Source organism: Megalops cyprinoides, chromosome 20, assembly GCF_013368585.1.
Source record: "Megalops cyprinoides isolate fMegCyp1 chromosome 20, fMegCyp1.pri, whole genome shotgun sequence".
Lineage (NCBI taxonomy): Eukaryota > Metazoa > Chordata > Actinopteri > Elopiformes > Megalopidae > Megalops > Megalops cyprinoides.
In genome coordinates, this window is record NC_050602.1 from 16,533,191 (window position 1) to 16,560,606 (window position 27,416).

The 27,416-nt window shown below is 43.5% G+C and overlaps 1 protein-coding gene across 16 annotated transcripts in view; it reads right to left on the bottom strand.

Annotated features, from left to right (window-relative positions):
* Positions 1–27,416, bottom strand: part of LOC118795688 (discs large homolog 1-like protein) — a 149,368-nt gene that overhangs the window by 8,483 nt on the left and 113,469 nt on the right. For 15 of the 16 annotated variants that reach the window (XM_036554357.1, XM_036554359.1, XM_036554356.1 and 12 more), the window contains 6 exons: positions 24,151–24,274; positions 19,544–19,700; positions 18,922–19,024; positions 10,711–10,825; positions 4,015–4,191; positions 1,439–1,505 (listed from right to left, as the gene is read on the bottom strand). In XM_036554357.1, coding sequence (XP_036410250.1) covers positions 1,439–1,505; positions 4,015–4,191; positions 10,711–10,825; positions 18,922–19,024; positions 19,544–19,700; positions 24,151–24,274 — 743 coding nt within the window. Of the gene's footprint in view, positions 1–1,438; positions 1,506–4,014; positions 4,192–10,710; positions 10,826–12,141; positions 12,383–18,921; positions 19,025–19,543; positions 19,701–24,150; positions 24,275–27,416 lie in introns of those variants that run through there. The other variant, XM_036554366.1, reaches the window with a different exon arrangement.

Genomic DNA, 27,416 nt, shown 5'->3' on the forward strand with positions numbered 1-27,416 from the left:
TATGTCTGCGCTGATTTAAAACTGCATATCTGAACAAGCAGGCCAGAGTTTCCTGCCCACAGACATTGTGGCAGAGTACTTTGACTGTAATAACTGTGGACAGCAGTAAGCTGCACTACGAGCACTTAAGCCTGAATTTTCTTGCAGACTGTATTCATTTGCAGGGGGGACAATGTAAGACTACCACATATTTCTGACAAAAAACCTACTTACATATATGTATTATAAACCATTTTCAGTTTTGTATGAGCATGAATTGTGACTGTGGAAACTCCTCAAATGTAGATCTGTAGAACATCTATGAGTTAAAGATTTCACACAGAGGGTCTAAAAGTCATATTGCAATATCATTAGCTTGCTGGTCTTCAAAAACCTGGAAACTTCAAAAACCTCAGAAACTTCCAGATACATGTCCTCCATGTTGGAGGAAAATCAAGGACAGTTCTTTGGTGCAAATAAAATAAAACCTGGATTAACTTTTGGTTGAACATCTGACTCATTTACCAATTGACCCAGTAAAGGCCATTTAATATATATTTCGACTATAATAGAAACAAAATGCCCAACTGAATATTTGCCCTGAGTTTTAATAAAAAAGTATTCCTTATTTTCTTTTTCAAAAACAGCATGAATTTAATCTCTGATTAGGTGTATTAAAGATATACAAGAGTAATAAATGCAAGTTTATTCACCATTATTCATTTTAAATATTCATATTTTGTTTCAAATAAAAATTATTCCAGTGTAGTCATCATGCCAGTAATGAACTGAAAGGAGGATTTAAACTATGTCAATCCCCAGAAACCAGAAGGCTTTGTGACTAAAATGCTGGATGCTGCATGTCGAGAGAAACACTGGGACAGGCTCACAGAGGAAAGCATGCACAGCTGAAACGGGGGGTTGTATGAAAGCGCAAAAGGGGGGGGGGGGGATAGGTGAGCGGAGACAGCATTTCGACATCAATGGCAAGCGTACTGGCCCTTCGTTTTCCACTTAACAGTTCATGCATGTTTTGGTGGCGTGTTAGGACACGCGGTGGACAGCGCTGACACAGCCCAGGCTCGAACGTTACGCTCGTGTGCGGTTAATTGAATCAGGAAACGTTTTGCCGAACAGGAGCAGCTAAAGTCTTCAACACATGCTGTTAACTTGCTTCTCACAGGCAAGTCTCGGTCAGTGTATTATATTAGTACACTTAACGTAGGTTTCTCAGTGCTGCAACAATACATCAAGTATTTTAAAACAGCCCTGAATACAAAAACAACAAAAAAGCACATATTTCACAAATCATATACAGTCCCAATAATGTTTGATAATACGCAGCTCAAGAGCAACATTCACTTACATCATATTGGGCACATTCGCTATGGTTGTCAATGGACTGCAATAAGAACAGCAATGAATTGAAGAGTCAAAAACCAAATACCATGGTACTTACCCCCTTGTCTCTGGATTTGGAGTTGAATTTCACTGTCTTTAACCTGGCTCTCTCTTTCTTCTCCACCCTGCAGGAGAAAGTGGTGGGGGGGTGTTGAGAGGTCATTCGTTCAATCCTTAACATAAGCTTGTCTTAAAAGGATCAGTCTATCTGGGGTAACTTGCTGGATTTTAAAGCTAGTTTCGACTCCCAGGACAGGCAAAGCCACAGACTCTCCACGATTTTTGACAGAATGTGTGGATTAAGAGACGCTATAAAAAAGGTATTAAAAATAGGAAAAGCAGTCACTTCAGAAATGTTTTCATTCAGGATGCAGGAATGGAAAAGCATTTCGCTGCCCGCCTCACAACCGAAAGCGTCAATAATCATCTCACTGAGGAAAAAAATGAAACACTTCTTGACGTTAATTCCATTCCCTTTGAAACTGCTTATGCACAAAAAACATCTTTGAAAAGTAGTCTTCAGCCGAGATGAGTTTGAAGTGTACGCCATAAAACGTTCACGAGACTGGCAATATATGATGAGCAGTGTTGAGAAAAGGTATTATTATGATTAATTATAATAATCGATACATGAATACATCACACGAATACATACTGTTCAAATTAAACTTTTTTTTCTGGGAGGGGGGATTTCCAGCATATCCTAGTTATCCAAAGTGCATTTGAGGTGACTCCAATGGTCAATTTTGCAGGGTTCATTAATCATAATAAAAACACCAAAAACAATACTGCAAAATCATCTTGGCTTCAACTTGACAGTCAGATCCTGTGCTGCTGATGTAAATGGGTGTCACTTTAGTCCTGCTTCAGGGAGGACAGAAATTAATCCTTTCAGCCACCTTGCTGTACCAGCTTGAAAACTGCTATCTCACGACAGAAGGTTTATTTTTCACCCCAAAATATTTATTTTTCATTAGTCTGGCAAGCTATGCTAAGGACTTTTCTGATACCATGAATAGCTCAAGTTTAGTCATCAAATAAAGATAAATGCACAGTTTCTCATCACAGGCAAGAAGGAAATACAGCAGCATGTCCAACAGCAATGCTGCCATGCAACACTAGTATAAAAGACAAACAGATCTTGAATTATGTGCAAGATGCAAAACAAAAACCAGATGCATGCACTAAAGTATGGGTTTTCTTTTAAGACAGACAACTTGCATCAGCTTCCCCCTTTTTCATGCAAATTATACAGTGCAAAGACTCAGGGCTGGTTAACAGTGTAAAAAAGACATCCAGTAGTTTCTGAGGGACCGGCCATTATTGAACCTCTTCAGATGGCGGTGTAATGGAAACCTGGCACTGACAGCCCACGGGGGCTCAGATTCTGATGAACAGCACAGAACGGGGCAACATGAGATGCCCTGCTAAATATTTCAACGCCCTCAGGATGCAAGGCCTCTTCCCGGCATGAACCGAGCCAGTGGGCTTCACGGGGGAGCTGAAGCCAGGGTGACACTGAATGCGCTTCATCCTTTCAGACCCCGCTATCTGCAAAAAGCTCATTTTTTACAACCAGATTCTCCCTTCACCTCCGCTCTCTGCAATGTAAAAACGGCTAGCGTGTGGTTACTTGTAACAACGAAAGTTGTTACATCGTGCGTCACCGTACTTGAGAAAGACCAATATTGATCACACTTTCCAATAACCAGTGAGCGTTTGGTGCCCCATTAACTGTAATGTTTTTTTTTTTTTTACAGTCTTTCATGTTGACTTTCTGTGTGAAAAATAAAAAAACACATGTACAGACTGTGGTGAGCAGATCCTATTCTTACAATGCTACGATATTACTGGCTAAGGCTGCCAGCAGCAGTAATATCCTTAGGCAAATGCTTATAATCTGGAATGTAACGCTTGACACAGAGGACAGATGGGACCTCTGACACAAATGAAGAAGAGATGGAATTAAGAGACACATTCCATCAAGCCCCCAAGGCTGTATGTTTGTGTTCTAGGGGACATTTCAGCTAATATTATCACCACACTCAAAAAACAAGATAAACGTTCTGCAAAACCAGCTCTTTGATGCCACGTCCACGAATATGAATATATGAATAGTGAACAAATGAACTGCGTAAAAGAGCACTGCACCAAACCAAATGAGTAACACCGCATTTTGGAGTTGGGGTGGGGTGGGTGTTAACTGAACCATTATTTCGCTCTCAGGCCAGGCAAGTGGCGGTGTCACAACACTGCCAAGGGGACTGTGATAGCCACTTCTGAAAACCAATCAGCACTTCAAATTTCAATTACATTTTGAGTGAAGGACCTATGGATTAATCAACACACAGTCTGGTCGACTATTTACGATTCAAATGTGGGAAGGACTAACATATCTCATAGTGGTTTCGGATTTTTTTTTCTTTATTTTATCAAAAATGTGATTGGAGGGTAAACAAACAGAGATGTACACTATTTTACACCCATTCCTTCAGCTTTCGCACTGACTTGCATCTGAAAAGGTCAGGGTTCAGAATGGCTGTGGAAGGTACAGCACTGAGGAGAGGGAACCTGGGTATAAGGGTGTGAGGATCCCTCTCTGTGCTTACAGAGGCCAGACTGCCAGAAGCTTACCGCCGCTTGCTGGGAATGACGCCGATCTCCTCCACCTCCCCATCCGCCGTCACCTGCCGCGCCTGCCACCACTCGTCGTCCGAGGCGTTCACAACGTGCAGGATGTCCCCGAATTTGAAGTTGAGGCCTTGACTGGGCAGGCCCGAGTCCTTCGTCTTGTCATAGTCAAAGAGGGCTCTGGGAAAAAACAAAGAGCTCACAGTAAGAGAACCGATCATTACATTACATCTGGTCACTGTACATACATTTATGTTTGCTTCATAGCGGGGATGCTGCTATTTTGCAATATTCCGTCTGGAAATGGACAGCAGCAGTGTTGTAGGGATCACTGTCCATTTCAGTCTCTAGCTGGCAGACTGCGGTAGTTTGCACCTCTCCTCTCTATTTGAATGTAACATTCATCCTGGAATTTGTATGAGACAAGAGTTGGTAAAATATTAAATGAATTTCAAATTACTTTCATTATTGGCTAATACAAAATAAAGACTCGTGTGTGTAAACTGCCCACATAGTTAACATGTTTACACACATTTACAAAAATGCTAGAATTATACTTTAAGCGCAAATACACTTTGCCTATTTTGGAATGGAATTGAGCCAAACTGGGAGGAAATTACAGAACAGAAGATACACACAATTTATCACAGTTGTTATTAAGGAATAAGAGTGCGATGGGGAGCAGTGTTGTTCAATGCAAACACGAGGTCTTCGCCACCCCAGAAACAGAAACACTTAACTGGGGACCGTAGCTGTCTACTTAGCAAACCACCTCATCTGGAAGAATTGTGATAGTTAACAACAGAATGAGTAAAGATAAGAAGCTAAAAAACAAAAACATACACACAAAAGCAAAAAGCACAGCTTAAATATGTATGAAGGTGCTGACGTCAGGACACGCACTCTCCGCAGTCTACATAAAACATGAGATTGCATCCCTCTGAAGCGGCGGCACAACAGAGGCAGCCACAGTCAAAAGGCAAAACAATATTACCCAAACAGGCTTGGACTAAAGCATGTATTTTTTTTCTCTAATGCATAAGTGATGGAAACATTTCTGACACAGGCATGCCCACTGAGACTCTGCACAAGCCTAAATGGGGCACTGATGTGTGCTTTTCATGTGATCAACTGGAGCTGAAGTTAACAAACAACCCCTGCAGTTCTCCACTCCCTTCATAAAAAATACAGTAAAAAAGTCTGCTTGCTAACTACAAAATGCCCAGATGACTCTAAATGCTGATATGACTGTATCACAAAAACCTGCAAATCGCTGAGAAACACATACTGGCTCAAGCCGGACTGTAACAACTCAACTAGCTATATCGCCTTGCTGAAAGGCAAACCTTTCACATCACCTTTTTTCTGCATTCATACAGGAAGCAACCTCCCTTTCCAACCCACTGGCCCTAAAGTCTGAAGTTACAGGACTTGTCTGATTAGAAATGCCACAAGCTCTCTTACATATCACACTTTTGTATCAGCTTCCAATACATTAAGCACAGCTTGCTGAAATACTTTATTGCGTCATGCTGGGAAAATAAACAACTTTCCTCATTCTCACCCAGGATACAATAGTCTAAAAATATTTCACTAAATCCTTTATTTTTGGCCTAGAAACTGTTTTCCATTAAAGCCTGTTTATATGCACCACATATGTGCATGTAGCCTCATATGTGCATGCTTGACATGAAAGCATGACTTCTTTTTAAGCTGATTTTGTGGTGCTGATAAGAAATGCCCTCTTTCAATTTTAATACAGTATATCTGGGTTCAGCACCTCTATCCTCGGGGCTCACTGTATACGCATGTCTACACACACCATGCTGAGAGGGTACGGATGCTGTCAGGCAAGCCAGGGAAAACTTTGAGATGCTGCTAATGTGTGTTTAAAAAAGCCGTTTTATGTCTGAGGACATTTCTGCCGAAATGAATGCTTTGCTGTGATGAAAAAGAAAATTACAGACATCATTCCATTATTTCAAACTGGCACTCGACGTGGGGTTATTAAGGTTCGCGCTGACGTGAATTTTCAGCTTTCAAAAAATTTCAGCTTTCAATTTTTCGCAGCCAGGGGCTTTCAAGCGCCGTGTTGAAAGCATTTAATTGAGAGCCCTTTTTTACCCTCACTGTTGAATATGCAGCTGCCTCCCTAATTAGATGTAAAAATGCGCTGCGCTCGCTCAGAGGAGATGGGTGCAGAGAGCGCCCGACACCGAGCACAACATCTCCACTCCAGAACCACCTCTGGGCTATCTCAAAGCAATCGAGCCCAAAGCCACTCCTGCTGAGTCAAATAAGAGGGTCGTGAGAATCGGAATATTTTAAAGTTCATGTTTATGCAGAAAACTGACACTTGCTGTGATCGCACAGACTTATTATATTTGCACACTTGCCTTCACGTATGGGTGCCATCTGAAACCTGAAAATATACCTATGGGAGGCAGGAGGGAGTGACTTTTTTTTGCCAGCATGTTACAGTGCTCTTCATATTTTTATTAAATAGGAATAAAATTATAGAAGAACGATGCAGATACCGGGTCATTTTTTTCATCTTCAAAAAAATTAGACTGACAGATTTTGTTCTAAAAATGACAAAAGTGTCAAAAATGTGGCCCCTCGTTTTCTAGAATGAAATATATTATTTGGAAACAATATACCTCTGCTCTGTGCAATGATAATATTGAAAAACCAGAAAAAAATTCCCACTATGTACATTTTGTTTTCTATCATGCTTTCATTGCCATTTATTCAGGAGGTGAAACAAAAATGGCGGACACTGTATTTTTCCACTCTGGTTAAACTTGATTCGGTTGACATTAAACTCACTCTTTTTCACTCTTGCTTCTAGTTACAGTGTTAGGATTAGAGCCTTAAGAAGATTGCTTTTCTATACGTTTTTCAGTAAATTCTCAAGTATCCATCACTGCAAAGCCAGGATGGTTTCAGCTACCAGTTTTACTTTAAATCTCTTTAAAAAAAATATCCACCAGCTCTTCAGCTAATCCTGTTAGGCGAGAGTTTGAAATAAAGCGACTGTATGCACATCTTACTATGCTGCGGTATTTTTGGTTAAGCATTCCAGGCAGTCGGCATCAAGTACTACATAAGAGCCAGTGGCATTTACTTTCCCCACAAAATCAACCAACTTTCTTTCCTGCCAGTAGCACCATTGAGTTCCCCTTTTTCATGCCAACATTTTTTTTTTTTAATGAAATTCCCTTTTCAACTGCATCCATAAAACATTACAGTGAATGTTTGTGTATTCTCATGACAGATCAGATGAAGGTAAAACAACAGATACAACAACAAAATACAACCAAACTTTCAAAGCACCACACTGCGTTAAGACAAGAGCAAAACTCAAGTCCTGGTGGGACCAAATCTATCAGCCTTTCCAGCTGTCTTTTAACCTCAAACACTCTCAGCGATGGGAAAACTAAACTGTTTCAGTAAAGTCCATGATTCGCTGAGACAGATGGTTAAATGCCAGCCTGGCACAAAAGCGTGCAGGTAGCGTGGCCATTCGGGGGTCTGGGACTGGGCAGCTAGGCTTTAGGACAAGCCAATTAAAATAAAGCTTCTAGAAACTTAAAAAAAAATGGGGGCTCATGTGACAAACCCTCCAATGATCTCAGACAATCCAGCCCAGCAACATCAAATAAACCCAGTCCAACATGAGCTGAAGACGGCTCGGCGGCAACAACTTTTAAGATTTGTGGAGAGTTGCAGTAAAGGTGGTGAGGACTCTTTGGGCGAAGGCAGAGTGATGAGTCAGCCGGGTAATCTGTGAATGCCGACGAGGCCCACAGACAGCCCACCTTAATAAAGCACTAAGCCCTTCAAGGACATCTGTGTACACAGGAAAGGGCCCTTCGGAAGGAATGTGCCTTTAATACCTGTAAAGGTTAAGATGGCTTAATCCAAGGCCCTGGAATCAGGGTATGAATTTTTCTTTTCTAGCTACGGCTGAAGAGCTTTAGAATTCCCAGTGTGGTGGCAGTGCTTGTATCGGCACTGGCCCTATACAAAAACAGATATGGCTTTTTCCCTTCCTGAGCACCATGGTGAAAGAATAACCCTTATTTGCTGACTGTTTCCCATAACCTGTGGAGTGCTTGGCATAATGGCCACATCTTTATGCATGATACACACTTAGGCGTGTAAAGGCTAAGAAATCCATCATCTCCAACAGTATGCCTCACTCGCCATTAATCCCTTGCTGTGTGTGTGTTTCCTCTGCCATTTGAATTCACACATGGATTTCCAAGATGCTGTCACTTACCAGCAGACTGGAAATACGAGCGAATGAAATCCTGCCTTTAAAAAGAAGGCAATCACAGAAGAGGGGGAGTGGTGAGGATGTGTGCCTGTTATTCACATTCAAGAGGAGAAGATGAAGGTCAGAGCGGAGATTAATGATGACTGAAGATTGCTAAAGGTTTGTGGCTTACAGCCAGATCTCCTGAAATGGACATGAACGGAAACTTACAATTAGCACCCGAAGAGAAACAAAGCTTTACAGGTAGGAAGTCTGAATTATTTTGATGCTCTACTAGCAAACTCAAGATTATACGACTTTGACAGGGAAACGAAATTAATGTACTGTTAAGGAAAGCAGTATAACCTGGGGATCTACTGACAAAGAATATGGACATCTGAGCAAGCCTGGATTGAGGCTCTGTGTAGGGATGCGACTGGCCTCTGTAAACATAACAGTTGGACCCTGTTTCAAAACACAGCTGGAGCTAGATGAAAACAGAAAGGTTAAAGGAATGAGCTACAGATGTATTCTTCCCTCAGATGAATGGAAGAGAAAAAGGTCTGGAATGATTTGGGGAAGAGCAAAAAAATAAATAAAAAAAAATAAAAAAAGTGGACATCTGCTGGGCCCAGCAGAGCACTGCCGGAAGAAGTGATTGAAGGGCAAATGGAGAGGAAAAGAAGGAGGCAGAAAGAGAGCAGGAACAAATCCACCCAGAATAAAGCAGGGCTCATAATGAACACTCCAAGGGAAGAATAAAAGCCTGGAATTACTGAGGATGCCAGGGACATACACCATATGGCAAAACTGACAGGACACAGTTATCCACTACCTCCACACAGAACTTCCACTTAAAGGAACCTCCCACTTCTGCTCCCACTACCTGTTCCTTTCACATGCACAGCTGAAGGCTCAGTGGCCACTGGCAATCAAGTGTGCAAAAACAGCACTGCTGTGTGGCACTAGGCATTTGGCAAGTAATTATGCTGGCGAGCAAGTCGCACTGTGACACCTCATGAATGACACTCTGTGTACCCCTCAGCCACCAGCTCAAAGGCTCAAGGAGGGTGTCCCTGGTCAGGTGATGAGGACTCACTGGTGTGTCAGCGACTGTCTGGTCACTCAGCGTGGAGGAGGGGACGAGTGCGCTGCAGGGCCACTGTGACAACTCCGTTACTGCTACAGTGGCGGGATTATGGACCCTGACAGGTATAGAGAGGAAAGAGGACCCTCTATGATCCACTCCCACTGACACACCGATGCGGGGAAAGTGGGCTCAAAGCCAGAGCATGGTGAATGATGAGAGACGGGTGACTGACACCTTGTTTTTGTGAATCACAGAGAAATGACATGGAGAGAAACAAGACGCAAGGAAACTCATCAAAAGGGAGCAACTGGCAGCGGAGATCCATGAACTGCACACACATGCATCGTGATAAAATCATTTTAGACACAGAAATACCAATAAACCTCTTTGATGCTGTGAGACAAATCTGATCAGAAAAACAGCAATTTTAGCAACGCTGCAAGGCATATGAAAAGGGGATTGGACACGTCACGGAGGGACCAGCGTGTGTATCTCCCGCCCCCCTTGGGTCCAACAGTCTTCCTCCCAGAGCAGAGAATGAGTCAGGAAATCCCTGTCACAGTGTGGAGCCAATGCGATCCAGCCCCAAAGCTCTGAATCACAGTACATGTACATAAAAAGAAAAAACTTATTGCCAAGGCAATGTTTGCTTTGCATTTGTTGTCTGAAAGCAAAAATAAGAGCTGATGTATATGTTACAACAACAGACTATGCTTTAAATTACCCTTGCTTTTTTTTCAAAATCGTTGCTTTGGTTCTGCAGTGGATTAAATGCCTCTCTGTCCCTACAGTGAGCAGCTCCTGCACTTGCAAATCCAACGTCCTCACACAAAAAGACATTTAATACCTGCAGATCAATGCCTCCTTCAGATATCTGGGGAGACAGAGCCAACACAGTGCCAGAAGCTCAAACACAGCCAGCTACTATGCATGGCATTATTTAGATGCTGCACAAAGGCCATGTTTACTGTATTTGCTATGAGTGCGCTACCTTGCCCACAATGGCGGAGACATGCATTGTAAGGCTGGCTGTTTTATTTCAGGTTTAGCTGTCTTAATAACGTGCAGTTAAAGCTACCCATGTTTACAGACATAAAGAGGATCACTTTCTCAGGTTTATATGCATTTCTTTTAGGGGGTGGCCTTACTTCATAAATTTCAAAGAATATTCCTTGATGTACAGGAACATCTTAAGGGTTATGATTGCATGATATGAGGATTCCTTTTGGGGTTTAGACATCTCTGAAGATTAGGGAACAGTTTACAGCACCCGTAAGCACAGGGTTCTCTCTTTTGGATTAGATGTCACTTGACATATGAGGATCTCTGTTTTGGGAGGCAATCTCACCTGACATATAGGGACCTCTTCTGGTTCGTCCGCAGAGAGCCAGACCCAGAGCTGATGCTGCTGTTCATCATTTGCTCCCGCAGGTCATGGATTTTGGCTTCGAATCGGCTGTATTCTGAAAACACAGAGGAAAAAGCAAAACAAATTATTCACTGCTCATCTATACATCCAGAGGACAGATAAAAGGCTGAAAAATACTGCTGAAGCAGCAACCTCAGGTGATGAACAAAACCCCCTCCACCACCCCAGTGTCTTAATGCCAGTGGCTCGAGCTGAGGCACCCACGTGTTAAGATGATGCTGCATCGCTGATAGGGAATCCTGAGCCCCTCCCTGTGTGGAACTACATGCACCTCATGCACACAGTTCTGACTGTGCAGTCAGAATGGACCCCAAACGGCAATAGCAACACACTCTTCACACCGAGAGGACAAAAGAGGTAATCCCGCAACATATCTGCTTCTCTCTCTCAGTTCAAGACAAGCTCACAATACTTCAGGGGGCTTCTTCCATTCACCCCCTTGTTGGAGGCACAGTCTCATTGGAGTAGACGAAAATGGCCATTAAAAGAGATGACCATGAGGAGAAGGAAAAAATGAATAATTAAAACGCTTTGGCCTACTTTGCGGAAATGGCCCACTGTTCTCACACAGCGATGGAGTGTAGGAGCCATGGAAGACCATCATTAGTAACATTGCAACGCTATGTCCTATTGCCTCAAAGACCTCCCTCCAGCCAGTGTCACCATGGCACATTCATTAGAGGAGTCAAGAATCACCTTCCTCTCCCTCTGTTCTGGCATGAAAATGGCTCTTTGTTTTATGAGAAGTAACGTAAATGACCATGATCAAAGCCAAGCGATGCTTTAGGCATCCGCACACCTTCAAGTCCTCAAGAAACTATTATTCCTCCCTTCAGGGAAAAGGGGGATACAGTAGGGAAAGAAAAAGACCTCTCTTAAAATCTGTCTTTCTGAGCAAACTGCTTTACTGTGGCAGTAAAGCCAACTGTTAAACACATCAATAAATTAATGAAAGTATCCAGCTAAACTCTTCATCTTACAGTACCACAAAGCGAACAACTGATCAAAGCCACAACTGAATGAATGAAGACACGTCTGGGAGCTCGAGACAACAGTCAAAGCAAGGAAACACCATTGTAAAGTTACGCAAAACAAATAGTTCTGAAATACTTTGGTACATCAGACACAGTGATAAGCAACAAAGCAGCCCTGACAGAAAAAGACCCAGTGAGATGAAGTAAATTACACATTCCACTCTCTCCACACTTGCCTGATAAAGGCAGAGCGAACACACAGAGAATAAAGGAGTTACGCAGGCATTTCCTCTTGATGACACCCAGCGTACCCCCATGTTAAAAGAGGAACGAACCACACTCCCCTGTGCTACACCTGACGGTTATCGATACTCACAGCGCGTTCCTGCTTGACCGCTCCCTCAGTGATCAGCAGCTGGAAACAAAGCCTTGGCTGTGTCAGGTGTGCCTGCACGCGTGTGTGTGTGTGTGTGTGTGTGTGTGTGTGTGTGTGTGTGTGTGTGTTTGTGCGTGTCTGCGAGCGCCCTACGGTTTGCGTCCTGCCTGCCCGTCGCTCTATGCGTCAGGCTCGCAGGGGCAGTGAATGGGGAAAGGCAAGCCCGCTTATCCTCCCGCAGCGCAAGTGAAGAAGCGCAGCAGATGCGAACGCGCTCCACCACACAGCGCCCACTCTCTCTCTCTGTCTCTCTCTCTCTCTCTGTCTCTCTCTCTCTCTCTTTCCCTCCTCCCCTCCTCTCCTCTCCGCTCAAAGCAACACACTGCAGGGCCATCACAACAGTCTGTCCTTGATGGAGAGCAGGCTTTCACTCATACGCATGTGTAGTGGAATAAAACAAAATTAAAATGCCAATGCCCCCGTGGTCTTGTATCATACATTACATTGGTCTATGTCACTGTCCTTTGATGTCCTGCGATGCTCTCAAGCAACCCACTCTGATCATCAATTTCTGGGTTTGTACTATATTTAAGATACAATTCTAACCTGCTGTAAAGGGTTACCATCTACATATACAAAACAGAGAAAGATCCTAGAGATGAGGGGAGTGAACTAAGGAGATTTCAGACTGAAAGCTTTGTTACTGGAGTCACTCCACTTTTGTCTTTTTGCGCAAGTTCAGAATGGCGTTGAAAATCAGATGTTTGCAAAAGGAGCAGGTGTGGAGCCAGTGCTCTGTAATCACTGCTGTGGGCACAAACAGTCTTTAGGCACAGTGCTGGTGAGATGAAGAGATGAAAAGCCAGCCTCCCAGCACAGCACATAAGCTTTCAAGCTCATCTTTATCTCCAAGTTCCACAGCCAACACAAGCAGGGCCCTTTTTGGACCCGCTTTCTTCCACTTACAACTCATTCACCCTGAGCTCTGTAATTACCCTGAAGGGTTTTCAGGAGTAATTTTCTGTGTCTCTCAAGAGCGTGCTCAGATTAGGATAAAGCAAGATCCTTTCTCTCCTCCTAAAAGCTTGCCACAGGACCAAAGCTATGGTGGACATGGCTGTGGTGGTCTGGGACAGGGGAGACACACGCCCCAACTCTCCCCGCAAGACCCCCCTCACTCCTCCTTGTTTTTCTGTCTTTTTCAAGGCCACTGGAGCGGAGGGCCCACCTGCTGTTCAGACAGGCAACAACTGCGTGCAATTTCTTCGTCTTTGTCCGCAGACTGAAAGTCGGAACATCAGTCAGAGGTAAGGCGGTGAGCCTGTGGGATTAGATTAACGGGTTGATCGTCCTGATGACAAACATGTTTCACTTTTCCCCAACAAGGTTAAGGAGCAGCTCCACCGCAATGCGACAGCATACACCCCAAGGCGCTTTGGAGACACCAGCAATCACCCCCCATTAAAGACTAAAGTATAGCTGCCTGTGATTAACCGCACTGCCTCAGGACACAATAAAGGCGACATTTTCCACACCAAGGACACCCAACACACCCAATGTGAGACCAACAACTGTGACAATGGATATCAAAGGGGAAAATGGCGGTCCTCACCATTTGACAGAGATGCACAAACACGCTCAATAAACACGCCAATAAACAAAACCAAACAATTTTAATAATAGTTCATGAATTACGGATGGTAAACTGCTGTAAAATGCTACTCCCATGTCTGCTTTAAGCCATCAATTTACATTTCCTGAGAACCTTATGTTCAGGAGAAACAGTCACTCATTCTGAAAAATAAACGTGCCCTTTCACAATGTTAGGCGTACAAGCTGCTCAGCTACCTCCCTTTTACCGTTGAATAGAAAACACCAAACGGGTGTGAAATCCACAATCAATTCAATCACGTCATCACATCTGACACATTTCTCCTTGCATACCACGTGGAGGCTGAAATTATCAGTATGATAGCATCATTATCGTACATCTGCCAACAGCGGCCAGATGACACCGAAAACCCATCCCGGAATGGGAAAAGTGCACATCACGAACTACATTATGCCCTGTGTAATGAAACCTATGGTAAGGTCATAGCCATCGCTGGACAGCCCTGGCTTCTGGCAGCTCTGTTTGCATTCAGTCAAGAGTAGATGTGCCTGAGAAAAAGGCTAAGGTGATAATGTGCTAAAGGAGCAGGACCAAAAAAAGCTGCTTTTGAACTGAACATGTGAAAAGCACTGAGGGTGGCCTAATGTCTGACTTCAGAGGGATACACATGCACAAACGCATACCATCAAAAAAAGAAAAAAACACTGCTACCCCCAGACCCACCAATCTTTGAAGAGATGGAAGAACATTTTCAATTACAGTGTTTTCCTCAATAGCACTCAGTAGTTCAACACTTATTTCATTTTAATTGCACCGCCCTGACCCATATTTCTCGTTTCAGGAACCTGAATAATATTCACTAATACCACACGGTCACCCCCTACCAGCTTTAATGGTACCACAGCTGGAGAAATATGTCAGTCGATAAGCCTTTTTGACATTGCTTCCTTGCCAGCTGCGCCTAAGCTTGATGAGGTTAGCATGTTAGCTCGACAGCTTACAACCTTCATTAAGCTTGGCAGATCAAAGCATGCTGGGTATTTTTCTTTTTTTTTGGGTTCAGATGTGAATTTTGAATAGCCAGTCAGCATAGAATGTCATATGATAATTTGAAAAAGCCAACTGCGTTAAGGTTTACGGGTCCCCGTTTTTTTTTTTCCTTTTCATTTTAATGCACATTCATCCTAAATCTTCAACGCCACCTTAATCCCAATATCAAAGTAAGTTAAGTGCCACATAAGCAATGTATGAGTGATCACAGTCCAAATTCCGGACGTTTTCGATTCATTCCACTTTGTTTGATTTATTCCAGACTTTTACATCAACAAATAGAAGAAACACAGTGGCCTGGAGCAGTACATCAACCCTGCTGAACTTTCCCTGGGAGAGTTCCTGAGTACACTGTGTGTCTAAAGAGAACAGCACAGAGGGGGGGGAAAAAATCGGCTTCCTTTTGGTTCTCATAAGTGAGTCAAGCTGCTGTCTGTCCATTTTGGAAGAGGCCCTGAACAGAGCCTTGTGTATCACTGACAGGGAGCAGGGCATAATGAAGCTGCTTATTCCTCTGGCCACATCCCGCATACACCTGCTCCTCGCACTGGACCAGTACAGATGATCTGAGGGAACAAATCTGTCAGCATTGTTTCTCCAGCTCTCTACAAGCCCTCAGTGCGCTAAATTGTGGCTGCTGCCACCAGTGAACGGAGGGCGTGCTGGATTTGCCCCTTATCCTCAGTAAGGTCATACTCCATGCATACAGTCACACCCCATGCATAGAGTAGATATTTTACTCCTCCTCTGATGCCTGTGTCAGACTGCGAGAATGCCTCACTGAGCCTCAGCAGGCTGATTGACATAGCTTTTTTCCATGCAATATTTAATATGTTATCTACTTTTACGGTTGAATATGCACTGATGCCATAAAGGTTTTGTACGTCGATAAAAGGTACAGTCAAAGTGCCCCACCTGGGAATGAAACCCACAACCGCAGGCCCACAGCCACTGCTCCATAACTACAAGTGTCAAGTTAATCAAGAACCAGTCATAGATTAGCTCTTACTGCTCTGAATAAAATAAAATAAAATAACCACTGCCTACTTTTGCCTCAAATTGTCAGCTACTGAGAGAAACAGGGAATTGGCAGATGGAGCCTTACAGAAATAGTGCATGTACTCTAATTTACACATAACGGATGTGTCACTATATGATACAGACTGGCGATTCAAAATAGGCTCAGAATTTGAGTATTGATTGTGAGCCATACATACAGGGAATCCATACACACAAATGGAATCCAGATTGATACATCAGCATGACTACATCCTGGTCCTGACAGTGAAAGCAGGGCTTTGTAGCATCGGTGCATAGTACTACAATCATTCCCAATTTCTACATGTGGGGATTCAAGCACCACAGACCTCTCCAAACATACTGGGTGCCATTTTACTTTCTAATGCCTCTGCTCCTTTGGGGCTCTGGGAGTGCAGGGGACTGTTTACTGATAGTACCCTCCAGAATGAGGCAAAACACAGCCATTTACACAGCTGAGTTTATGCTTGGGCTGTGAATACACTGCCCTCAGAATGTTTAGGCTGTAAACATAAAAAATACATTCCCTTTGTTCTGTGAATACTCATATACTGACTCTTTTTCCCTGAACATGTCTGTCCAATCTGAAGCCAAGCCAAAGCATATGATTGCAAGCTCTGTTGCCTCATATAACAACAGGATCAAAGGAATGACACAGATGGAAGGAGTGAGCCGTGCACATTAAGCTAAGGGCATCTGTCATTGTCTTAATTATTAGTAAGTAAGGATGACCATTCATGCTTGGGTCAAGACCTTGGAGGAAGGCATTAAAGAGTCATACATACCATCCATACAACTCCCCCAAAAGTCACCCCTAATGTTCCTTCACATGATATAATTCTATGGTTTCTCACTGGTCCGAAGATCAATGGCAATAAAATAAATTAGTTGTAGTTTTAGAGCGAAAGATATACGGCTGGAACCATGATTAGTTCGGTCTCTGCAGAATGATATTGACCCATCCTTTCTCAGCTATGATTCCTCTCAGTTTAATGATTCTGGATCGTTTCAGTCAATGTCTCTCCAGAGCCAGACAGCAGAAATTAATAGGGGATTTGGTACAGGCTGCCATTGCAGACATGCACTGCTATAAAAGTCAGAACCAGAAACATATGAGGACTGAAAAGAATTAGAGAAAAGGATTACAGCCTGCAGATCATTAACTTTTTGAAGTGTCCTTTGATGACTGACATGAATAATGTACAGAACACATAAAAAAAAGATGATAAAAATGTTTCATTTGCTGTCAGCTATCAGACCAGAAAAGAGAAAAAAAATTGTGAGTTTTGTCATGCTAGGGTATGGCTAAGCATGAAACACGTAATATAGAAAAGTGTGTGATGCTATCCAGGGCAGATCATGTATCTCATCAGGACCACTGCTGCCCCGCCCTTCCTCGTCCTGCCTCGTCCTGCTCTGCTAAGCATACCCTCCCAGTCCTCTTGGGGTTGAAACACAGCAAGGTGTGGCTGTCCATTCTTGGTCAAGTGTTCCTGTGATCTGTCTCTACAATGATAGCTGGGCTCTGCTGGGCTGTCAGGAAGTACATCCCTATACAGAGACCGGGCCACCAGTGCTGACAGGAAGTACATCCCTACACAGAGACCTGGCCACCAGTGCTGACAGGAAGTACATCCCTACACAGAGACCTGGCCAGCAGTACTAGCAGGAAATACATTCCTACACATAGAGAACTGGAAACTAGAACTGGAGAGAGAGTGACTGACATTAATAATACTTTTAATGACTCTATCAGACCCCCTCTACCTCCCTCATAAAGGTGGCAGGTGTGTCAAGGCACGGCTCACCTCAGAGAGTAATGTGAAAACCAACCGTTCATTGCTGACCTGGGACCAGTCAGCACCAAACAGCAGGCTCGCTGCGTAGTGGAGGTCCAGCTCACTGGCCAAGAGCTGGGTCAAACAGAACTACAGACCAATGAGTGCAGAATGCAGTTGCCAATGTGTAATACAATAATGAAAGGTATGAAAAGTCACCAAACCTCAATTGCCTGGCAGTGCTCACCTTAAAAGCAATCAAGGTTAGCCATGCTGTCTGAGCCTAAACGTGCTTGCCACAAACTGCACATCCAGCCTTATACATCAGGTTTTACTAAATGTGATAAAATGCACTCCCCTTTTTGGCGTTCTTAAAAGCACAGCCTTTTCAATGGTAAAAATCTGAAAAAGCAGGTGTAAAAAACACTATTTCACACTCACTAAGCTTCCCATTCAATGTACTGTACTCCACAGAAATACCAGTGTAAAAGGACAAAAGCATCTCCACATATGCAATACACAGCCAGCCCTGCACAAAGAGTGGATCACCTGTGTAAGGGCCCAGAGGATTCCTCCCATTATAAAGCCTCCACATTTGAAAGAATATGACTGGATTACATCCCAAAAAACAGAGTGGCCATCCCAAATCTGTGCTGTAGCTGCACTACCCTGGCCAAGCGGGGGTCAGAAAACCAGCCATTTCCACAATGCAGAGCTCCGTTCAACCTGTTGCTATGACACCAGAGCCGATGAAGCTGCCTCTCCAGTTGCTGTCACGCAGCAAGTGACCTTCTGTACATGCAAATGCAAAATTGCGGAAGAATAAAACACCGGAATATTGACATATCAGGGGTGGAGGGTGGAGCTTTGCAGGCCACTTAAACTGACAGCTGGCCTTTAAAGAAATCAGGGAAAGCAGCCTAGGAATTGAAAACAGCAATTTTCTTTGCATTTGAAGTGTTTGCATGTTTTTCTTTACTCCATCGCCGGCAGGTGGTGAAGAAAGGAAAGCATGCAAATGGTTTCCACTCTGTCACCCTGTTAGACTGACACTCTGATTGGCTGGCTATAACTGTCACCTATCCTGGCCCATGTCTTGGCCAGGCGTGGCAGTCAAACACAAGCAGTAAATCAGTGATTCAAACCAGTCAGAGGGCTTGACTGCTGAGAGAATGAAAGTTTCATTCTCTGCACCCATAATATGGTTCATGAAGCTTCCCTTATTGGTCAGTAGCCAGTCAGGTGGCCTCAGAGGTCGTTCACCTGACTGGCTTCCCATGCCTTCCCACAATGCCTGCTCACCCTCGGGTCTGTAGTGCGCCACGATGGTGACCGTCTGGCCTGCGTTCTTCAGGGCTGCAGCCGCCTGCTCATGTGTAGCATTGCAGAGATCTACTCCATTCACCTGCAGCCGAACACACAAACACACAAAGTTACACATGCGACCATACGGAACACACACATAAACAGGGGGAACACACACGAGGGCTTGACACGTTGACACACAGGAACCTGAGTTCCTACAACAGGGGTGCAAAGCCACGCTTCCCCTCACTGTGTAAGGCAGTGCAGAACATACCCTACATTTCTTAATCAAGAATTACTCTAAAGACAATGCTGAGCTATCATCAGCCGTGAAGAGTTTCAACAATTTCATTCATGAAACGCACACTCTATGGGACTGCATTTATCCTCACTCTGTAATGGTTGCTGAATAACACTGCTTGAATGTTGACAAGCTTGTATACCCTTCTTGTCATCATATTCAACATATATCCACCTCAACACATCTACAGGCAATGATGAGTATTATCAAAAGTAACTTGTGCAGTTTTCCTGGGTTAGGTGTTGTCAATATTCAGCATAGTAATGAGGGAATGACACTGGTGTGCAGGGTGTGATTGGTGGGCTTAAAGGCTCTTACAGAGACGATGCGGTCTCCTTTCCTCAGCTCCCCGCACAGGTCGGCCGGCCCTCCCGCCAGGATGAAGGAGATAAAGATGCCCTCTCCGTCCTCTCCGCCCACGATGTTGAAGCCCAGCCCCGTGGAGCCTCGGTGCAGGACCACCTTCCTGGGCTCCCTGCAAAGACAGAGGAGTCACGCCTGTGTTACGACCCGCTTATACCACACTGCTGTTACTGGACTGCGGCAACAACGCACCAGTGCCAGACTACTGCTGCTAACGCAAAACTATGGTCCATTTGAGTATGTAAGCTAACTAGACAACACTGGCTGCATATGTGATGATTGCTTTTTGAGCTAATGTTTTTTTCCTTTAGATCAGACACAGTGAGCACTGTTACTGTTTTCTAAAGCAGTGCTCCTTGGTAGGAAAGCTGGTACTTCATCCATGGAAGATATAACCTCCCTCAGATTACCCTCAGACTGCTGGTAGGTGGGTGAATCCCCCCCCCATTTTAACTGTGGTTAACCATTGATTCCTTGTCCTTCTCTGGACTTGGGTGATATACATGTGGATTATACAGTAGAGAAATCCTGCCTGCTTTGTCAAGTATAATGCTGGACCTTAGGGAGACACCCGAGTATCTGAAAGTCATGAGCTGGACTCTCAAGGTAGATGCGTATATGAGTATTTACGAGGGACCACAAAACCCAGCACACCTCAGCCTCTGCTCTCCCCTTATTCTTGGATACATCTCTCCCCCCAGAGGGAAACATGAGAACTGCACTGAAAGACACAGGAAGACGACGGCACACATTTACTTAGGAAAAGAGCCGTTTTATGCATTTACTTTGGTGCAATGTCTTTAAACATAAACTGGCTCATAAAGAGCTTGCTTGCTCTCTGAAATCAAACCAAACGACAGGAAAATAACAGAATCACCAAGCATCCGCACAGTACTCTGACTTAGGATAACATATTTCTACCAGGTCCTGATCTACTGTAAAGAAACACTGAGAGGGTGAGACAGAATTTTAGAAGCACAGGTAGCTGAAGGCGGGCCATCCACACAGAGTAGAAGGGTACCTATACAGATGTAAAAAAGAGTGCAACAGAGAGAAAATACTCCATCAGCTCAAAGGGTGAAAGAAAAGAAGGATCTGCAGCGGCAATCACAGCAGTGGTCTCTAGAGGGCAGTACCGGCCTGATTTTATTCCAAAACGCAATGCACTGCACCTGTGTGGGAGACACAAACCTATGTACCGCGAATCTGTGTGTGGCTGCACCACACCATATAGAGATTTATAGAGATTAATTTGCCTGATATTTTTAGAGATTCCTTTAAACCAGCAGCTGACAGACACCTCGAACAACAGGTGATTCAAATTCCCATCCAGGCAATGGCTTCAGATGATTATACAGACCTTCTAAACCTGACCATACACTACTCAAATACTGCATTTGAACTAGAATCTAAATGGAGCACTATTAAAAAAATTCCACAATTTTACTGATTGTTCCCTTTGAGCCAATAATGAGCAATGCAAACCTGAGTGATGGAGAGGAGACAACAGTCCATAAAATGAATAAATACTACTGGGAAATGTGAAGTCACAGCATGCATTTTCTCATTATTTTAATTACAATAATTTATAATAGCAAAATACTTTTCCCCTCCCACTTAAGCCTTATACTGCAGCTCAATGGATCAAAATAATCTTTACATTATTATATGGATTATGATCTTATACGTAAGTCTGCTGAAATATGTAAGCTACTGAAAACGCATCATGATCAGTATTTAAGTAAAATGCGAGGACACGAATGACGTGAAACGGCTAAATTTGAAGCTTATCAGATATCTAAAAATGGACGCCCAACATTTGGCAATGCCTCTATTTCTAATAAATGAAAAATCCTTTTCATTTTTTTCCCCCCCAAAGGAGTGTGACGTCCTGGACAATTTTTGACGTTTCAATGCAAATCCTTCCATTAATGTGGATTTAAAGCGGTAAAGCACCCGCAGAGATGCGTGCCACCCAGGAGCACATCCTCTCTCCCCAGACAAAAAACGCCCCTACCAGGGCCATTGGCATCTGCCCTAATGTTTGCCACACACGACAGCCGCCTTAAAGAAATTAAAAAATAAACCCATTAAATTCTGCATGCGCTCTGCAACCTCATCCTCCCAAAAATGGGTGACTGGGACTTTGATGGCTGTGTTTTTTGTTTGTTTTTTTTTTTGGCAGAAAAATAGCCACTGGGCTGAGTTCACCTACTTATACGTAGCTTTGACCCAGAACAGATTCAAGACAAATTTAATAAAAAGACAAATAGGACTCCAGCACACGCAGAAACCATTCTCCAAGCCTGAAAAGCTTTTAAGAATGCACTGGAATTAATAATAACCTGTTTTGCATGCTTTAAAGGTCACAGAGGCAGAACTATATCGTCTGTGTACACGGGCTTAATCTCCAAACATCAATCGTGTTGCATGGCTAAAAAGCACTACTGCCCCATTACCCAGAATCAGACTGCATAAAGCATAACTCTTGAGGTCACAGGAGGTAATGTCACACTGGGTATTTTGCACTGTGAGCACGGGCACGGTTCAAAGAATTTCAGGGCAACCCAGGTGCAACGTGAAGCGCCGATCCACACCGTAACCTGCAGTGACCTACCCAAAACGCCCGGCTCATTGATCCGTGCTAAAAGCCAGTTCACAGAACACATCTGTCAGTGTGCAGCGGTGAAGCGCAGGTCAAAGCGCGCCCTCAGTCAGGTGTGAAAAGAACAAGTGAAAATGCTAGCGGGATCGTGCGCTTCAGGCCACTCCTGTGACAGCCAAGCTTGCCGGCTCCTCTGCCTACATGTTCGTAGGATACACAAAAGCTGCCCTCAAGGTCACCAGGTGGGCTGGGTTAGTACAAACTGCACCTGTTGTTCTATCCACCTGTATGAACCTGTAAAGGCACCTGAGCCATTCCATTCTCACAAGGCCTCAAGGGAAAGAAATAGCCAAAATCAGAAAGGCATTTAAGATAGTCTTTTTGCTTTTTTTTGCCTCTCACCCAGCTGTGTAAGATTGGTGTGGAAGGAAGGAAAGAAAGGAAAACGAAATGTAAGAAAGAAAAAATACAATGAAAAAACACCGCCTTTAATGTGTTACTTAAAGGTTAGGGCAAGGCGGAATGCTGTCAGATTGGACCTAGCCATATTTTCTTCCTTATACGTCACTCGTATTATCGCATTCCTAAACCGTACCACACCAAGCTCACGGTCCTGCCAAAACAAGCTGACGGACGTAGTGAGCAAGTGCAGGGAAATGTCTGGAACCCTGGAGCTGCAGCAGACAGAGTGATCTCAAAGGCCTCGGAGAGTGGGGGATGCTTCATGGACTAAAATTATAGAGCCGTTTCCACAGCAGGTTAAGCTCAATAAATCTTTAATAACTTCATCCGACATTCAGTGGCGGCGGGGATGATTCTCCGCAGGGGGGCAGGAGAGGGGCCAGGAGGCGGAGCAGTGACAGGGACTGAAAACACCGCAGCAGAGGAGGCTGAAATTCCACCACCAATGTGTGAGAGCTTCAGCTTACATGAAGTAGTATTAACCAATGAAAATCCAGGAAAGTTGACATTCTTTTACTGGGTTAGAGAGGTTAAGTTACTGTACTGAACAGACCTAGAGCTGGTGCAAAATGCAATGGCCAACGAATGCATCAAATTACAATGAATAAATATATACATCAAATACTGTATAAACATCACATTTTAATGGACCTATACTTGTGCTTCTCTAAATGGCCATCACCATAGAAAAAGTACATTATCTCCTTCATGAGCACAACAGGGCCTTGACTGTTAATGTAGAGTTTTTGTGCTATCCTTTGAAATGACTGAGTAATTACAGCTAATGAAATAAAAACATTCTATTTAAAAATGAACCCCTTTAATTTACTATGAGTGAAACAGTCTTTGGGGAAATCTGAAGATTTTTCTTACTATCAGGCAAACTCATTCTGAAAGCCCTCACAGACAATCTCAAGAGCAGAAATGACAGGTAGTCAAAAACAGGTAAATCAGATAATTAGAAATCGATTACTGCTACAGATATCTAGTATCTGTGGCTAGTTAACAAGTCAATTTTGGCAGGTGCCAAAAGAACTTCAATTTTACCTTTTGAGAACAATTGCTATCTTGTTGATCTACTGTAATGCTATTCAAACATCTCAAGCAAACTAGTTACACATTGCACACAAGAATGGATTCCAAACAATGTTCCAGTGCTCAGTGTGTACGCTCGATTGCTCTATTTTGTTTTATTTTTTTTGTCATCCATGCATCATTTCACGATTGCTATATTTTTTTTAAACTTGCAATTTGGTAAAACTGGCAGGTTTTAAAATGATGCAACATTTTGAAACTGGCAAAGTACCAGCCCTAAAAAACACACATTTTGTGTAGTCATTCAAAGCAGTATAACACAGTACTTAAGATCAAAACCTCTGAAAAAGTGTGTGGTTGGTTTGTACTGTATCTCCAAAGATTATGAACAGTTAAGTGCATAGATGTCAATACAGAGAGGTGGAAACAATCCAAAGTGAAATATGTAGGCGTGTTTTACCTGCTGATCTCCTCTTCTCCCAGCATGGCTTTGGGGGTAGGGGAGAAGCGGCCTGTGGAGGCGGGTGCGAGAGGCTGTCCCAGGTAAGGCGGACTGATATGGTTCTCCATGTGCTGGGAATAGGCTGAAAGAAAAGCAGGAAGGACAAGATTATTAGTATTAGTCCAGGTGTATGAAACACCCTCCATCTCTCATAATGATAACTACTCTCAGCATTGTGATGTACTTATCTGGAAGTTGCTCCGGGTGAAAGCATCTGCTAAATGATGTAATGTAGTGTAATGTAATGTAATGTGACATCTGGTAGTTTTCTTCCTTTAGAGGGCTGTATAAACAGTAATGTAATAAGGCGGCAGGGTAGCATTGTGGTTAAGAGCAGTAATTTGTAACCGAAAGGTTGTTGGTTCAATTCCCCGCTGGGGCACTGCTGTTGTACCCTTGGGAAAGGTATTTAACGCAGAATTGCTTCAGCAAATATTCATCTGTATAAATGGGTTACAAAAATTGTAACCTATGTAAGTCACTCTGGACAAGAACATCTGCTAAATGCCTATCATGTCATCATGTAATCTAAACCAACAAAACACGAGGACAGACAAACCCAGCCTCTTTAATATTCAGCCTGTTTTGCTTGTCTGCAAACATAATTATCATTAGTCACCTGCCATTTTTGATTGATTTCTTCTCTGTGAACTGTTGACCTGCCTCAAAAAGCAATAAACTCAATCAAGGCTACTGAGTAAAATGGATCTGACGCCCTGGGTTTAGTTTTTAAGCTCCCTGGACCTCGCCATCATAGGTTGCAAATTTAACAGAGGGAGCCAAACAGACTCGGGGTCAAATTAAATTGCAACCTGCAGTCAAGGGCGTGCACTGAGTCTCAATGACAATCACGCTATCACTGTGCCCTGTGGAAGAACAGGTATTACAGCAATTTTAATGGCCATTCACTGCGATTAAGGAGAAATCCATGACAGCCTGCTGTAATCAGTAAAACATGAGTGCACTGTGACAGCAATTAAACTGCTGTATTGAGCACAGGTGACAGGTCAAACTGAACCCAGCGTTAAAGGAGGAGTGCTTGACCTCTGAGTCCACAATGCTTTGCACAGCCAACATTACAACATTCAGGTGACTTAAAGCTGTATACTCTATGCTTTAAAAAGCACATATGTACTGGAGCAACATGTATTGAAGCAATCGAGGTCAATAACAGTGCCAAAGGGTGTGATGTTATTGCCAAACCTGAACAATACTGCCACACTGCTGCTCTACATTAGACCACACTACATTGTCAGTCAGAAGTCTGCGGGACAGTGCTTCCCGCTACTATATGTCCGATCGTGACCACCAAACTGTGACATGCCATAGGGCCACTAGATAGCTGTCATCCATTTTTCACCTAGTACAGAAATGTATCCATTGCAAGAGTGACAGTGCGCCGTGATCTGCTTTTCTAAAGCAGATCTGTCCAGCAGCACTCAGCCAGGTGGCCTGCAGATACAGCAAAATGTCCTTGGGCTAAAAATCACTGCTCCGCAACGGTCACTGAAACCTCATTTAAGCCCCATCGTTCCACTGTGAAAATGATGGCGCTCTGACAGATGTTGAAATATACGCTTTATACCATTTATAACTACAACTATAAACCACTGGCTCCCTTGAGCAAAACAATAACACTGTTAATTCATTTTGTCAATGGCGTTGATGAAATACAACTTCTAATTTGATTTATAAAGGTTAGTGACCCACAAATTCATTTAAAGAAAGATATGGCCATTGGATTGGAAAAAATCAAACATTTTAAAATGACATCAGGCACTGTACATTTATTACTATGTCTGATTCATTTCACAAGCTACAGATATCTGATCAAGAAACTAAAGGAAACTAAGGATAGCAAATATATTTTAGCTACAATACAATTTCCTTATCAATACTGAAAAGAGATCACCCCAAGATAAAAAAAAATAAATACTGCTCTTTAAATTGATATGGCTATGTCTTCAGGGATATGTTAAACATATCTATAATTCTATCAGCCATTCAATGGGCCTGGTATGATAGTTAATTGGAGGCCAAACACCATGCTTCTATTTAGAACAGGTAATACAACAGTTTTCCTGGTTCTCACCTTATTAATAACATTACATTCCTTGTCAAATGATAAAGGGCTCTGAATAATGCCTTAATACAATAAGAGACTGAGGAAATGTAAATTACAGGGACAGCAAATATGACCGTTTCAGTTTTTAACCTCTGACAGCAAGCGGTGTTGAACACTTAATGGAATTACTTTTCATTCATTAAGTTCTACCCCACCAGCTTCCAGCCAATGAGAAGCGGCCATCACGCATATTGCCCCCGCCCCCTACTCTGGCGTATTGTTGCCTGGATTAGCTGTTAGGGATTGTGATTGAATTTGCCTTTGTCCTTCACGCCTTTAAACCCAGGCGACGGCATCCTTGTCCCGGATCTGCGATAATATGGGGTATTTAGAGAGCTTTTTGAAATGCCGCCGCTGTGCTAAATCATTGATAACCATCGCTAGGGGACGAGCGATCAATCCCAGCAGAGCGCTCCCTTGGAAACAGCCCCTCCTCTATGCAAACTGCTGCACTCGGCTGCTTGGTGATAAATTAAAGCACAAGCTTTATACCCACTGCATTATATTTATAGGACTCAGAGTGGCTGTTTCATTCTCTGCACCTCCACAACTGTCAGAGGGAGCATTAAGTTTTATTCCAGAGTATGTCTACTGTGGCATGGTGTTAGGGTCAGAGAGGGTTTTATGCAGCTCCACTGCAATTACCCTTTCGTATGCAAGAAAAAAATCTCTGCTTGTGCTTATTAAAGGCAATATCTAATTATATTTTATTTGCGGCCATCATATCGTGAACAGATGAAAGCAGACCCTTACAAGTGATTTGTGAAGAGCACATGGAAGAATGAGTGGAATGCAGCCCCGGTTCTGACTTTGAAACACTGTCATCAGAGCCGGCAGGGGCAAACTGCTTTTTGAAGATTAAAACGAGCACGAGCCGTGAGCGTGAGCCGGCAGGAGTGAAAGAGAACGGGCGGAGGTGCAGGCGCGGGATGGGGAGCGCGGCTGTCATTGGGGCCTGTTGTTTAAGAGCATTAGCGCGCTCCTCCACGGCCAGGCAGCGGCGGGCTTCCCGGGCGGGGGTTAATCCGGATACCCTTGGGCACCCGCCAAAGCGGGGACATCTTACGTAACATCTGGCAGCATCCGTTCGCGCCGGAGA